The sequence below is a fragment of the Struthio camelus genome, chromosome 12 (genome assembly GCF_040807025.1).
Source record: "Struthio camelus isolate bStrCam1 chromosome 12, bStrCam1.hap1, whole genome shotgun sequence".
Lineage (NCBI taxonomy): Eukaryota > Metazoa > Chordata > Aves > Struthioniformes > Struthionidae > Struthio > Struthio camelus.
The window spans coordinates 17169822-17186059 of NC_090953.1; the positions used below are offsets into that span (position 1 = coordinate 17169822).

A 16238-nucleotide genomic window follows, 5' to 3' on the forward strand; every position below is an offset into this window, starting at 1 on the left:
GCCCACTTCATTATGGAAGTTACCACTCCTGGTCTTTTGGGAAGTTTATTCCTGCCTGAAAAATCTTTAAGTATGACATACTATGGATTTGCTCGGTCAAGGGGAAGATTAAAATTTAAGCAACTTTTCCATATTTTCCTTTTTGTGGCGCTAGATTCTAGTGTACATTAGTTACAATATGCACAGTAACATATATCCATTATCCCAAACATGCACTGGAATCCTTATTACATATTATTGCATGATAGCAGATGCAGCTTTTGATCACTTACTTCTTAAATGAGAAAAGTGTTTAGCCTTTAACACAAAATTACTACTTAGAAATTTTAAAATAAAGAAGACTTACATTATTTTGTTCTAAATATTGAATATGTGAAAGGGAGACCCTTTCTTTGTATAGGATGAAACAGCAATTTTTCACATATTTTCAGCAATTTTTAACATACAAAAGAAAATCAACAGCTAGCCTCTAACAGCTACCTGGTTTGCCATTAGCAGCTGACTTTTGTGGAGTACAGTATCTTGTATAATTAGCTGTCAGACAAGTTTGTCAAAACTACATAAAACGGTTATGAAAATATATTTATACCTGACATTTTGATATGTCATGCAACACCTTTTTTAATATTATATAAAGCTACAAATACCATGGGCCTCAGCAATGGCTATACTCTGAAAAGCGGCTTTATGTCATAGTGTTCCATATATTAGGGTTTCTAGCCATAATACTGTGGTACAAACAGTAAATAATAATAGTCACTCATGACTGTAATGTCATAGAATCTAATCTTGCACTTCTACAGCAAAACTGCTCAATTTAGGGGAATAAGATGCTTTTTTTCCCTGTCATCACAAACTCAGAGAGTCCTTCCTGTTTCTGCAAATATACCAGCCGTGTGTACTTTGAATAAATGAAATTCTGCTAACGATTCTGTTGATGATGTGCAAACCAAGTAAGAATCAAGCTCTTCCTCTTTCTTGCAATCATATTTAAATCAGCATTGCAAACAGAAGTCAAAGTGGTAACAAAGGTCCTCAGCTGTGCTATGTGAAAAGAGGTGTTCTTACACATTGCTATTCTTTCCATAATTTTACGATCATCAAAATCAATTAACTTTTTATTCCAGACAACACTTACATCTCACTGAGTTCTTTCTTTCTAATTCAGCTGAATAGTTAGTAGTGTGAAAGAACTGAAAGCAAGGTTACCTAATGTTCTTTTACCCTGAAATGTTTACTGCTGCAAATAATTCTGAAAAGTCACAGGAAATCCTTTTTTTCAATACAAAACAAAATGCAAAAATTGTGGTTATTGTTTTTTCCAGTATATGACATTTTAAACTTTTAGGTGACTCAAATGTCCTGTATCGTATGAAGGTTTTAAAAGAGAATTATCTTCATTTTTGCAACATCAGCCCCAACACAGCTTTTATAGTTTAACCAAGCGGTTCCAGTAAGTAAGTTGAACTTAATTTTCCAAGACCATTTTTGTACATGCTTTTTTTCCCCAGAAAGTTTGCATCTGTAGAACTAAAGTGTAGGCACTCTCTCTTAGCCTCACAGAAGGTTTGCATCCTTCCAACATTCAACTGCGAGTGCAAAATACAAGTTTAAGTTTTACAGACACAAATTTACAGGCTGGTCTTTCAAAAGTTTAGCCACATTAAGAAACAGTAATAGAGCACAAAACTTTTTGAAACTGTCATAAACAGCTGAAGTGCAGAATGAAAGATAATAAATGAATGTCATGCCATACAGTAAGCTTACATTTTTGTGATCTCAGCAGTTCAAAACGATGAACCACACAGCATAAAAGTGAATTCTAGTGAGCTCTCTAGTCCGCGGTCTAGTGTAGTGGCAAACTTCACTCAGTTACTTCTACTCCATTCCTAAACTTACTAAAAATGCACACTTTCATCTCAAAAACATGGCTTATTTTTCAGTAAAACCAGCTTACAAAGAGAACATAGCAAAACATTAATTACTCGGGACCTGCGCTCCCAACATGACGGCATGGCAAAGAACCAGCCACCCCGTTCCTGCACCCAAAGGAGAGAAGGGACATACATACCCTTATATTCCTAAGAGATGATAGAAAACCTTTCTCAGAAACTGCAGTTCCTGCTCTTGCACTATCTCTGAATGGTGTGATTCCCCAAGCACCATTACAAAGACAGAACACATTTTAACAGCATAGAAAGATTATAATCTTTTTAGTTGGTATAGGAAGCAAAGCGGAAAAGCACATCTCAGCTCAAGAGTAAATGAGCAACCTGGGAGGGAAGCAGCACCTGAATATACTCTTTTTCTCTTCAAGAAGCTACTAGGTAAGTTTTTCTTCCCTTGCCTAGTCTTTGCTTCCTAGCATCTTTGTAATCAGCCATGTTTCACTCATGAAAATTTGTATCTTAATCTGAAATGTTTCATTTCATTTCTCTCCTGAATTTCTAAAACTCAGTAAGAAAATAAAAACAAATTTCCTTGAAGAAATTGGCTCAAGCCAGTTGTCCTACATAACTTAGGACAGAAAAGCATTTTAATATTTCAGGATGAAGAGTACTAATCTTAATAAAATATGAGAGAATGCAGGCCTTTGCATTCTCTCTAGGTGACTTCAACCTTTTATTTGTCTCCTATTGCATGTGCAAAAGCAATAAGAAAAATTTTAAAGCGTCAGTTTATATAACACAGCATAGTCTGTACCTCAATATTTTCACTGTATTTTTTCCCACAGAGCAATTTGAACCAGATCTTTATATGTTTTAAAGCCTTAATATATACATTTCATCCAAAGCCTTATTAAATTTACATTCATGTCTCCAAGCAGTAATGCTTTCTGTCATTAAAAAAAACAGTTTCAAAATGGCAATCATTTTAGGGCTTATGTCTATACTATTTAATTACCTAAATGATAAGTTTTTATTCCAAACCCTTATTTTATTAGATAGTAAGTCTGAAAAAAACAAAGGGAAATCCATTTGAACCCAAGAGGATATTGTTTGAGTCCCAGGGGATCATCAGGAGAACGGATATAGCAATTTTTTATTATTCCAACTTTGATTAAATTGTAATGTACAGACCCCCCCACCCCACCCCCAATATGTAATTAATGATAATATAAGAGCCATGTGGCTTTAAAGTATTTAAAAATTGCTTGACTGGTAGGCTGTATTTTTATCTCACCTTAAAAATTGTAAGTACTATCTGGTTTGACTAAAGATGGCAAATACGAGAACAGCACATTAGATGAAAATTGCCCTTTGCTGGAAGATAGGAGATTTTTGTGACTTGGATTCTTGCAGAGCTCATGCCTTGAACGCTAGTAGATCTAACATGTGCCTCTGTTACTGTGGCTGTTAGTGTTACTATCCCTGCTGGAGGAATGCTTAAGGAGCCCAGTCTGGACCATAGCCACAGATAATACACAAACACAGCAAAAATATAGCTCTGTATGTAAAGAATTTCTAATCCATTATATAACACCTTATTATAAAACGCAGTGTATAAATTCCTAAGCAGAATTGCTTTGTAAATAATGGGATTAGAAATGAAAATGTGTTCTAAAGTACACCTCAAAATATATACTTTTAGAAGGACACCATCAATTTAGTAATCAGCCTTTTATGTGACAACTTTTATAAGCAACACTCAAATTGACTGTATTTGGAAATGTTAACGGGGGGATAAAGCCCACGAGACTGAAGAAAAACAAAAACAACCCTCTACATTTTCACGGGCAATTTGGGTTGGTGAGACCCCACTTGCAGTGAAGGGCAAGTGCAACCACTTCTCCCAAGCCCCAAAGGACCCTTTGACTCTTTCCTCTGGTGTCGCTGCTTATAAGGGCTAAACCAGCAGTGCTGAGTCTGGCTGTTGTTTGGAGAAATCACAGAGGTTTCCCTTAGCAGTGGCATGGCAGGGCTCTCCCTCGTGTGCTGGGGCATCCCTGCAATGCCCTCCTGCTTCCGCACCCGCAGAGGGGGTTACTTTAGGACAGCAGAAGAACTCTCACAGTAAGCAGTTGTAGCCTAACACATTGCACTGCCCTCAGAGCACGTCCTCGTCAAAGCTCTATGCAGGAACATACACACATACGCAGACTCCAGACCAACACCACAGGTCCATCCAGCCTGAACAGGGGAGCAGACAAGCTGCTGGCTAGCAGGAAATGCCTGTCTGGGGAAGAGTAGGAGGACACAGGTGGGAGTGCTGTGTGGAAATGGGCAGGGTTGCTGTCTTCCCTGAACAAAGGCATCCTTACACAAAACTGTGAAGTGGTGGAGTGATCCCTGGAGATTCTTCATAATCAACTGTAGCTGTTTATGGCTCAGTCCTGAAAACTAACTAAAATAAAATTCTTAAACTATTTCTCCAGTGTTTCTGAATTGAAAGCATTTACAATTAAAATATGATTTTTTGTAACTTCTGGCTCTGGATTCCTTGTACCATGCTGAATCATTTTCTTCTAGTAGGGCATCATCAATTGTGTGAGCAGGGAGGCCATCCTCTGCCCTCAGGGACATCCACCGCTTGGCAGCTGGTGATGCACAAGATGTAACAAAACACTCATCATTGTCTCCACATTGCTAAAAAGCAGGAAACTCGTCTTTACTGTTACAGTAAGAGGGTATGGCTATGAATACACACTAACCCTAGATCTGTTTGATGAGAAGGGGCCATTTTAAATAAGCACTGTGTCTCTAGATTCCTAAGGCTTTAGAGGCTAAGAAGTAAAATCGACTCTCTGAAATTCTGGATCTGGATCTTGCAGGAAATCCTACTTATACTGAAAAATGCTATGACATGCATCGGCAAAAATCCTGAAAATAGCACAGATGGAGGAACAGTAATCTTTGGTCTCCCTGATGAGTGGGACACAGATAAAGTTCTGCAAGCTGTCAGGGAATAACAGCACGTTTTATGCTCATAGGAGACCAGTTGTTTTCCTTTCCTAACATTAGCCTTATTACCCAAGACAAAGAAAATGATCTAATCTCCACGAAGCAAGTTTTTTTGGCAGAGAATGAGCAAACAGCTATTCCACACCCAGACGAACTACATGTTATTTATGACAGTAATCTTACTACTTTGTGAACAAAAAGTCAGTACTGAAGCTACTTCAGTAGATTTAAGCAGATCGGCTATACACAGCTGCTAAGATGATGAAAACCTGGAAACATAAGATAAGATAAGGATATTTGACTATATTCTACTTGAAATCAAACTCCTATCGAATCTGCGTGCTTCAGTCAATGAGCCTGCGTGGGTGTAGCTAACGACTGAGCTTGGCCTGGAAACTTAGAATATTTAGTTACAACTTGATGATCTTGTTGGTCTTAACTCAGCCAAGCAGAGACTCACAAGCTTTAAACTGCAGCTCAGGTAATCCTGTGATTAGGTGGTAGTTCCCGGTTATGTTGAGCTAGCCACAGTGTGCGTATGAGGAAAAAAATTCTCTCTCCTTCTTAAACAGATAGCAGGTGGAGAAAATATTACCATGGCATGGTCCAAATTTGCGGGTTTAGTTCCCATTTCCCTCACCCCTGAATGGGCACGTGCTGACTGTGCCTATGATAGTCCGCGCTCACTCACTGTGCATGAGCAGGCAGCCAGTGCAGTGGTGTGCAAGCTGGCTTGTATGCCTTCTGTTTGCAGATTCAGCTTCTAAGATTGGTTAAAAGAAAAACAGAGCATCTGGAATTGCATTTTTTTTTTATGACTGGCAGAGCAGCAGCTATTAGGCAAGAGAACTACATGGCTTTTACTGTATGATATTCCTCTGGTCTGGTAATCAGGGAAGGAAGGCCATAGCCTCCCTTCCCCACCCCCGTTATTTCCTTTCCTCTTTCCATGAATTTTTATGTGGTTACTATCCTTTATCCTCTTCTATACCCATCTCCCCCGTTCCTGTCCTCTTTTTTTCACCTTCCTTACAGAAAAGGGTAATATTTTCAGAAGAATGGCCTCTTTTCTGAATCTGCAAAATTTTGTCTATGCCATTTCAGAACACTTGTGCATACCTGTAGATCTAACTACTTGCCTAAATGCAAATGGTGAATGCAAACTGCACTTGCCCCACTGCGCCCAGAGCTCCAGACTAGCCCTGAACCTGTGCTGCGTCTGAGCCATGCCTGTCACTAAACCTCGCCTTGTGCAATTTCTGGATTACTTACTACCTTTGAGAAGTCTGGAAAATGAAAGTTAGAGCACACTACTTCCACCTCCTCTAGTCTTGTGCTCTAATCTAAAACTTTATAAATTCCAGGATACCCATTCATCTCATATTCATTTAACATATGAATATATGATGAGTACAATTGTTTCATGTGAAGTTTCAGAAAACAACTAATTGCATCTGTGAACAGTTAAAATGTACTTTGTTTTGTGTTTTAATATCTGTATGTGCATTTGTGCTTACCATTCCAATTATTAGGTATGCCCTGCTAATTGCAATGAGAAAATGCGCAGCATAGGTATATGTCATCCACTGCACAGCAGCTGACTGCTGCTTGGAATATCTGTCTTGTAGCTTCCAATTATACAGTCCACTGAACTATGGCTAACACAACTCTATCCGTAAGATATCCCAACAGCTGTAATACTTTGGCACCGTACAGTGTTTTGTTTGCTTGCATGATTATAACCTCAAGGCAAGAACTGCACCTGGGTACATGACACAGAGTCGCAGGGTACTTTTATACCAGAAACGTTGTCTGCATTGCCAAGCTGGTTAAGAGTGTAATTTTGTTGAGAGTTTTTCTAGCACATTTCTGTATTAGTTAAAACCCTTGGGGAAATAATGGAACCAAAAGTACGATTTTGCCTGTTTAAATTGCATCTATTCTAGCAGGATTTGCTTGTTAAACCTCTATTGCCAAATCTTTTTGGTACAGTCTATTTCTTTAGGCAGAAGAGGTTTTCCTGTTACATTGCATAGTATCTGAACAGAACTGTCTTGCAACTGAAAATAAGTATTTCTCCAAGAATTACATTTTAAGTATTCAAATAAGCAAACTTAATAAGGGCATCTGCAATACAGTCATTAGTGTCACACAGTAATGGGAAAATACTTAAGTGAGGCAAAGAGCTTGACCAAAGCAACTGCATTGGCTAAGATGCAATGATTTTATGGAAAAAATCAAAATCAGATTGCTGTGTACCATGAAAAGGAGGACAAAAAACATCCATATTCACATCAAAGTAATTAAAGTTGCTAAAGATAAACCTAGTCACATCCCAGGAATGTTATGATTCAGATCATGTTAGATACACTTACATTTGCAAAGAAGAAAAAAAATTTCAGACTACAGTTATTGTTTGGTATCTTCCATAGAGTGTTGGGTCCTTATTCAGCGAAGCTCTTAGGCATAGATTTAAAGAGGAGATTTTCAAAGACAGACATTGATTTCCAGCAGAAATGGACCAGCCAGCCTATCTTAAACTAAAGGCCCTTTGTGCCTTCAAAAGTCTTTCCTACTGACTTCAACAGGACTTAAACACATGCCTGAGGCTAAGCACAAGCTTAGAACTGAATAAAGGTGATCTTAAGCACATATTTAAATGCTTTGCTGAATTTCATTCTGAAGAGAACCAGCAGAAAATGGAAGTTACTTTAAATCCATGGAGAACATTCCAATGTTCTCAGTGTATTCAGATATTCCCACTTGAGCTAACTGTTCAAGCTGCAGGGCCAATAGAGCACCTTGAGACTTCTTGACTATTGGCGCACCCTAGAATAGCGTGAGGCTAGTCCGAGCCAGATCTTCAGTCATGCCCCACCACCAGAGCAGCTCTTCTTCTCCCTAGAACCTGCCCTGCTCTTGGCATTGGCAGAAAGCTCGCTGGGGGCAGCAAAGGGAAAATAAATTCCTCAGAAGCATAAGTAACCACTTATTTTTGAACCTGTTCAAACTATGAAGCTACAAACATCATTTGCCTGATTTCTCCAGGATTTGCCCTGTCTTGTCTTCTCTCTCCCTCAGTCCATAACAACTGCTAGATTTTCACTTCTGTTGGCCTAAGTCTTGATCCTTGCTACATCCCTCAGAATCGTTCTAGCTGTTCCAACTTTCTCTCTCCTTTGTTGCGTTCATTTTAAATAAAAGATATTAAGGTATAGCTGTTCGTATTTTGATAGGACAAGATATCAAGACACCATAATGGTAACACATACCACAATATCCAGAGAGTTTTCTCTTCCCAGGGTTTCAGCATGAGACATTAAAAGCTTTTTGATCTCTCTTTCCTGACTTTTATAATAATATTTTCACTGTCTATAATAATAATCTGGAACTTGAAACTTACATACAGTATTAACTCCCTCTCCACTTTCAGATGCAGAGATTCATTGCAGAGGCTGTGAGTCTTGTGCAGGCTCCGTGTTCTGAGCTGTGTATCACCACTGTAGTTGAAAAGTGTTTTCTGGGGAGAGAGCATACAAGTACTATGTACATCAAATACAAGCAGAGAGAAGGAGCAGCATACGTTTCACTGACTTTTAAAGCAAGAAAAGAAAGTGTCATAAACACTTTCTTGCTGTTTACAGAGCATGATTCCGATTTATCACATGATAATTAATACTCCAGGTCCTCATTAGCAGACATTCTTCCCAGTCACAGAGCAGGGGAAATGAAGAGCAAATGTTCATTGCAACAAAGGCAATAATAGCACACATGCCACTAATTTCAAATTCCAGCATTTTTTCAACAGTTGAACAACATTTTCAGCTATATCTGGACAGCAACAAGAGTTATAAACCAATTAATAACATTTAACATATATGCTCATGATTTTACTTATCTCTTAAAATACAGGCGCTCGGATGTGGGTGTGTGGGGCAGGCTGTCCTTAGTCGAGGAGCCCATGGCGGGCCCATGACAGTATCTGTTGGATTTGCAGTGGCAGTCACCATGGCAGTGTACGTGTCTGGGGGGGTTTCTGGTAAGTGACTTCTTTTTTCTTGTAGAGCATTCGTTGCTACAATTTTGAAAACACCTTATTAAATTACTTCCATTTCATGGTATAAACAATTATCTATTAGTAATAGCAAGCACCACTACAGCAGAATCTGTATCAGTTTCTCTACTAAATCTTTTGTGTTCTTCTTGTTTCCTACCATTTTTGGTGTTTAAGAAATTCTTCCACCAAATTCTGATCTGAACTACAGTAGCATGTAACTGTTGGCAGACCTCTGGCTTTCATGATAAAAGCCATGATAAGATTTCTGGCTTTGCAAACCAGAAATCTGCTTGGTGCTGCCTTGAAAATTTCTGTCAATAGGAATGATCCTGGACAGCACAGGAACTGCATTTAAGGAAGTGACCAGGAAAAGCATATAGAATCCAGCTATTGCCAGCCAAAATGGTTGCCAGATAGACAGAAGGCAGAAAGACCCAATGATGGGTATAACCAACAGAGTTCATGCTTACAGAGTACAGTCACATCTCTCCATGTCCTACGAAAGGCATTAAAATAGCAAGTCTGCTCCTTGTCCCAAATTTTAAAAGAAAGTCAGTCTGCTTGTTCTTAGAAGAAGTAGATTACAGACAACCAAAAAAGCAAGAAGATTCAGTATTGGAGATGCATTTTGTGATACGCTGTCAATATACTGTCATTGCCCCTTTGTTCGCTTGTACTCCAGTTGTCATGCAGGAATTTCTGACCATTCATGAAAAGAGCAAAGTTCATCTGGGTATGTAGGTATGACTGGGCCATTATAATCAGTTGCTCTAGCAGAAATTACTGCAGCTATTTGTCTTCTCCTTTACAAAGAGTACAAATTCTTTTACAAAGACAGTGTACATGAGGACGTTTCTAAGTTCACTTTAGAAAATGCTCAAGGTACTGTGAAAGAGGCACTCTTGTTACTGCCACTGAAACTGATTAGAACAGCTCATTAATACCATGCAAAGTTAATTTACCACTATATTCTTATTATCGGAACAACATTTAACTGCAGCTCTTGGTTTACATGTAGGCAGTTAAAATCTTCTAAAGTAGTGTCACTAAAATAACCAGGAAAGACACTAACCTTTCCTACATTTGCATCTTTAAGGGACGTCCACCTCTATTATATAGAAGATTAGAGTTCAATTCCAGCAGGGCAGAGGCTGCACTATTGTGCTTCCTGTGCTTTTCCCATCACAAAGGATTCTGCATGCAGAGCATTTTCCCTGTGAAAGAACAGAAACAGATATTTCAGTAGGTCGTGACAATCCAACATCTGATTACTGGTGGACATTTTAGAATACCACTTCCTGTATTGCCTTGCTAGTAAATTCTATGGACCTTCGGCATCTCATGGTTAAGTACTGCTGAAATATTTTGCATCTGCTCTGTCTGAAATTCTAAATCCACAGTAGCATAAAATAGATGGTCTGGACACTTGGTGAATTTGAGCTCTTTTATCTAGGAAATTTCCCTTTCTGGGTTTTCCTCCATCTCATTTTCGTCAATGTCTAGGTAATTTCCCACCATTTTTTCAAACTTAACCTTTCCAAGAAACTCGTGATTGTGATTGCTGTAACTATGATGATATGGGGAACACATTTTCCAAAGCTGCCATTTTTTCTTTTTCATCATAACACTGCTAATGGCACAAGAACCAAGAATTGTTTATCTCCCCTGCATCAAGATGAGGGCCTTCATCGAGACTTTCCCTTTGCAAATATGATGTTAATCAGCCATTTCTAGTATTATTATGACTTGTCCTGGGCTTTGTAATCACCCTGTATTATATACCGGTGGGAAACTATAACAGGTGTTGAAAGAAAGAAAAATGATTCATTTCAGCCAGAGTAAAGAAGAAAAGACAAGACAACAATTTATCAAAATTCCCATGAAGGGCTGTTAAATAAGGTGCCATCCATCTATTTGCTCTGTGCTGAAGAATTTGAAACACAGAGGGGAATTCAAAATTAATTCAGGACTGATGCTACTAGGTCAGAGTTTTGGAAATGATACAAAGGAGGTTTTATCCAGCTTGTTATCTGTGTTTGTCAGTTCATTATGTATCAAAGGTGCCTGGATTTCATAAGATGACGACTCAGTGACCTGAAGTGCAAGCAAACACTGGAACTGTACATAGAGGCCCTTTCTCCATCACTGTCCTTTGACAGACGAAGGTCACCCTCTTTTAGCTATTTTATTAAAGACGAAGGCCATCATTTTTTCTGATAACCATGTAGGTTGAAATGTGACTTTACTTGAAAGCTAAGCAATGGATCTGCTATGTCCTTGAAAAATTTAGATTTAGTGTATTTTCACTGTGGAGTACTGTTTCATCTGTCTGTTGATTTGGCAAGAAATATGTATTTCTTAGGCATCAAGTACATATTTGTGCAAAATGAAGTATTCCAAAAGCATTCAACACTTTTTTCTATGTTAATAAAAGATGTTCAGGCAAATCATTAGCACATGACATAAAAATAAATATGTTTTAGATTCTGATAATAAAATAGTCATAATGAATTCCAGTGCTGCTGGAATCATCTTCAATCTCTACCTTGTCAGAGTTTAGGTGCAACAACTCCTAAATACTAAGAAAGAATACTAAGAAATGACATAGGAAACAAAATTCTCTGATTAGGTACAGCTACTTCATCAGCTTCCTTATCAAGGACCTTCCTGGAGGATCTAAGAGCTTGATGAAAATATGTGATTAGGATCTATGCACTGCTGTCCCCTGGATTTCATCTGGGTGTAGATCACCAGCAATCAGCATGAAGCTGCACAGCCCTAGCATTATTTTATTTTATGCTCATGAAAACTAAGTTTCTGTGTTCCTGAAGACTGAAGAGGGGAATATAAACATGACTTAAATCCATCTTTCCCTGAGGGTAGTCCAGATTTGGCTCAAGTCAGTAATAGTCCTTAATCTTACTACATACTTGCTAAGCTGAATGAATATCCTGCGGCCCCGCTCCTCCCTTAAAAGCAAATAAAAACCCAAAGCCCTTGAAAAGAGTTCTTGCAGAATGATGGACTCTTCCACCACAACTGATGGGTCAGTTTTAGGCTTTTTCTAGTAAAGTTGTCCATAGATCTATGAACTGTAAGACTGCAGTCTAATACATAGCACAGCCTGCAAACACCAGGAGGGAAGATGGATCTTGGTGGATATTGTCCTTCTGATTTTTTTATTTCTTATTTCATCCAGTTTGCTTCATTTTAATTGCATTCAGCATTTGATTGCAAAATAACCTCCAGGAGACCATGCATGCAGTCTCATGCTCAAAAGTGCCCACATTCTTACAAATCCTTCACCTATTCCCATGTATCTGAGTCATTCATATGACTATTATTTTGTGATTTATTTTTCAGGTGGTCACATAAACCCAGCAGTTTCATTAGCCATGTGCGTGACTGGAAGATTAAAATGGACCAAATTACCAATTTACATATTAGCACAATTCCTGGGAGCATTTGTTGGAGCAGCAGCTGTCTTCGGGATTTATTACGGTGAGTACACCTTAGACATGTTCACAGGACAAACTAGAGGTCAGGCAGTCTCTAAGGCCCCAATTTTTCAATGAACACCAAGCAAGCAGAGGGCTCTGTTCACACACAGCTAATGGCAGGAATGAAGCTAAAGCCATAAAGAAGAAAGGAAGAAACATAAAAAGTTTGAAGGGAAAAAGGCTCAAACATTCCAAATATCCTAAAACTTAGATTCTGAAACACTAATACTCCAGGAAATGTTCTGAAATTTAGAAAAATTATTCATGGGAAATTAGATACTCTGAGATCATGTATTTCTCAGTAAGGATTTTAAATTACTTAATAGCCAGGATATGGGGCTATCCATCTTCCAAGCAAATTAGAAACATTAAAAAGACCTGATCCAAGTGCCTGTAGGCAAGTATCACCAATGTAGTTCATCAAGGTTACAGGATATGAGATCAAGTCCCTCCTGACTAAGCTGCAGACCACCATATAGAGATAGCTCTCAGAGGCAATGCACGCTGGGTAGAGTGGCAGAGGGACCACATATTAAAAGGGAAAAAAAAAGATTACTTCTATCCTGAGGCATGTTTCTATTACATGGTGTGCCACAAAGAGAAAAAGCTTAGTAAATCACATAATCACAGAATCGTTTAGGTTGGAAGGGACCTCTGGAGATCATCTAGTCCAACCTCCCTGCTCAAGCAGGGACCTCTAGAGCATATTGCCCAGGATCACATCCAGACGGGTTTTGAATATCTCCAGGGAAGGAGACTCCACTACCTCTCTGGGCAACCTGTTCCAGACTTTACATACACATCAGACTTTACATACACAAGTCTCCGTGACTTGATGAATCCACTCAGCTGGATCAGTTCCTTCAGTCACTTACTCCAAGCTTCTGCTTCTGTTGTCCCAGTTTACCTTCTCCAAAGCCTCTCTCTGCTGACAGTTCAGATTTTGTCTCCAGTACAAGAGCGGCTGGCATTCAAGGTCACATAGAAAAAGTTGGAATGAAAATGCCTACTATAAACCAGCTAGCTGCTTGGTACCAGTAGTAATCAAGACTAGAAAAAAACTTTAGGAAGTGTGGTAACTATTTTTGGCTTGTTTTTGCTGCTTTCTTAGAGTTAGGGTTAGAGTTTGGGAAGTATGAACTTCCAGAACGGGGTTACCACCTCAATCTCAAGCCAGATAGCTAGGATTAGGGCTGCGGTCAGCATGCAGCAAGAGGTTAACACACACATGGAGTTTGGGGTTGGATTCACTATGCTCTGTCAAAGGTAGAAGTAGGGTTGTGAGCAGAGTTAGGTAACACAGGGTTAGGGTTAGAGGTCAGGTCCTCTGAAGTGAAATTTTACCAGAAACCTGGCAGGCTGGGGTGAGGGCTGGTGCCAGTACAGTGCTGCGTGCCATTGCGTGGTGGGACCTAGGAATTCGGTCCTCTGCTGCATGCACAGCTATAGGTATAGCTAGGTTTAAGGTTAGGGTTAGGGTTAGGGTTAGGGTTAGGGTTAGGACTGGGGAACAGAGGGCCTTCCCACTTGCAATTGTACCAGAATCCTGTTCTACCAGGACAGCGAGGAAGAAGTCAGGGGTGAGGATGGTGCTATATTGGAACTCACATCTGGAGCTGTGAAGGGCTTCCTTTCTTTTTTCACTTTTTTTGTCCAGAGCATGGGGAATGAAGATGAGAAAAGAGAAGTGTGTGTGTTGAGGGGATCAAAAATGGATCAATAAGGGCATTTCAAGCCCATGACCACCTATGGCATCTACCACTCTCAAAGGTCTCCAAGGCGCTAGTGCATGCCATGCACTGGTGCTTTGCACAGAGATATGCTAGGAGGCACACCCTTAGAAGTTCCATAGGTGCTTTTGTGTGCAGGTTTCCACAATGAACCTGCCTTAGCCTCCAATTACTTCCTCCTGTAATTCAGGATTGCAGGATTTTCATTTCTCATGTTTTCTCATATCCTTCATCTTTGCTAAAGCACTTTCTTCTCCTCTTGTTCTTACTAATTCCCAAACCTCTTCTGTATTTTTCCTTCCTATTGCTTGTAATTCCAAAATGTCTCGTACTCCACTGAAAACTCAGTGACAGTCAATAGGAACTCAACACTCCCCTCCTCCCCATACAGACGTATTTGAGCTAGGTGCTTCCATTTTCAATGATGTGCCTGAAAGAGTGAGGGAACATGCACTTTAGGCTTCTGAACTTGCCTTTTTGAAAGCATATAGGGTAATTCGCCACTGAGAAATTTCCTTTTCCTTATCTTTTTTTTTTGTTATGGTTAAATGCAACAAAATAATGCGACACTGCCCACAAGACAGCCTGACCAAAGGGAACTACTGAACATTCTGAGCCCATGTCATGGCCTTAAGCAAAACTAGAAAAATTGGAGGCAGATATGACCTCTTCACTACCTCTTGCCTTCAGGAGAAGCTAATTATCCTCACCGTGACTTCCAGGGGAGACAGAGAGCTGTTTCTTTACTCACATGAATGACCTGATTGCTGGATTCGCTAGTGAAATAAAGGGTTTCTTCTTGTCTGCTCATGCAAATTCTTGAGTGCTTGGTGTTAGAGTCTTCCTATTTCTAACATTTCAGGGCTTGTCAAGGTAGCAAATTGTTCTGAGGCAGAAGTTTTATTATACTATTTATAATACACTCTGAATATACTAAAAAGAACCCAAGTTTGGGGGCTAGCACCTCCCTTCCCATCTTTGACGACTGGCATAACAGTTGAGTGTAAAGCCCACAGAGAGTGAAAAATTCAAAGTCCTTTAGAAGAGCAGTTTTCTCAGGAGAGTTCACCCCCAGAACAAGTCACTGCACAACTGTCAAAAGGAAGAGCAGTAATTCCTGGTGGCTGGGAATTCAGGAAGTTTTACAACAGTACAGTCAGGATGCTGTGGATTTCTCAGGGCATCATGCCAAATATAGCACCTCCTACAGAATAATGCAAATGTGTTCAAGATCAGACAACTTTCCCTTGCACTTATTTTGGACCAATAAACAGGGTGGGTAAAGCTCCATTTTGAAAGCTGTAATACATAAAACAAGTACTTCAATGCACAGCAGGAGAGATGAGATAGGAGGGCATGAATTAGCACATCATCTCAAAGATGTTATCTATGCCCCCAGATAAAATAATTTCAGCGGAGAATGTGGAGTGCACACATCATCAATTATATTCTAGTCCTAGAAGACCTAATGTTTATAGAGAGCACAACCAGGTAATGGCTGTTTTCTGCAGATGCCTTTATGGATTATAGCAATGGAACACTTGAAGTCACAGGACCTAATGCAACAGCACATATCTTTGCAACATACCCAGCTCCGTATCTCTCTCTCATAAATGGATTTGCAGATCAGGTAAGTACACTTGCTATCTGGATTGCACAAATAAAACATACTGAAAGCTATAAAACCAGGCAATAAAAAATACATAGATGTTTAAGAACTATGATGAAGCCTGCCATTTTGGTCATATATCACTATGTACAATAGCAATGAAAAATGCAATGCTGTATGCAGGGACTACATTTTAGTTATATTTTACAAGCAAGATAATTTCAAGTTGTTCTCTCCACATTTATCATATTAATTGTTGTACTCTTTACATGCCTTTAATGCTATATGTGTGGGAGACTTTTCCCAGCATAAAGCAGTGTTTCTCCATTAACTTCAGCAGAGCTACATCCATTTACATCAAAATCCAGCCCATTTTGTGGACTTATTCCTTAAAGAGTGCTTAAGCAGACAGTTTAACATACCACACAACCTTGTCTTTGC

General features: G+C 39.3%; 2 protein-coding genes across 8 annotated transcripts in view; one reads left to right on the forward strand and one right to left on the reverse strand.

The window, feature by feature from the left end:
• The window catches only part of ALDH1A2 (aldehyde dehydrogenase 1 family member A2), a 93306-nt gene extending 84520 nt beyond the window's left edge, over window positions 1-8786 (reverse strand). For 3 of the 4 annotated variants that reach the window (XM_068959113.1, XM_068959114.1, XM_068959110.1), the window contains exon 1: window positions 8305-8786. The gene's annotated coding sequence lies outside the window, so the exon portion shown is untranslated. The remainder of the gene's footprint in view (window positions 1-8304) is intronic. The other variant, XM_068959111.1, reaches the window with a different exon arrangement.
• Window positions 1-16238, forward strand: part of AQP9 (aquaporin 9) — a 40613-nt gene that overhangs the window by 4695 nt on the left and 19680 nt on the right. For all 4 annotated transcript variants that reach the window (XM_009681448.2, XM_009681447.2, XM_009681446.2 and 1 more), the window contains 3 exons: window positions 8814-8940; window positions 12322-12459; window positions 15700-15818. In XM_009681448.2, the coding sequence (XP_009679743.1) occupies window positions 8814-8940; window positions 12322-12459; window positions 15700-15818 (384 nt within the window). The remainder of the gene's footprint in view (window positions 1-8813; window positions 8941-12321; window positions 12460-15699; window positions 15819-16238) is intronic.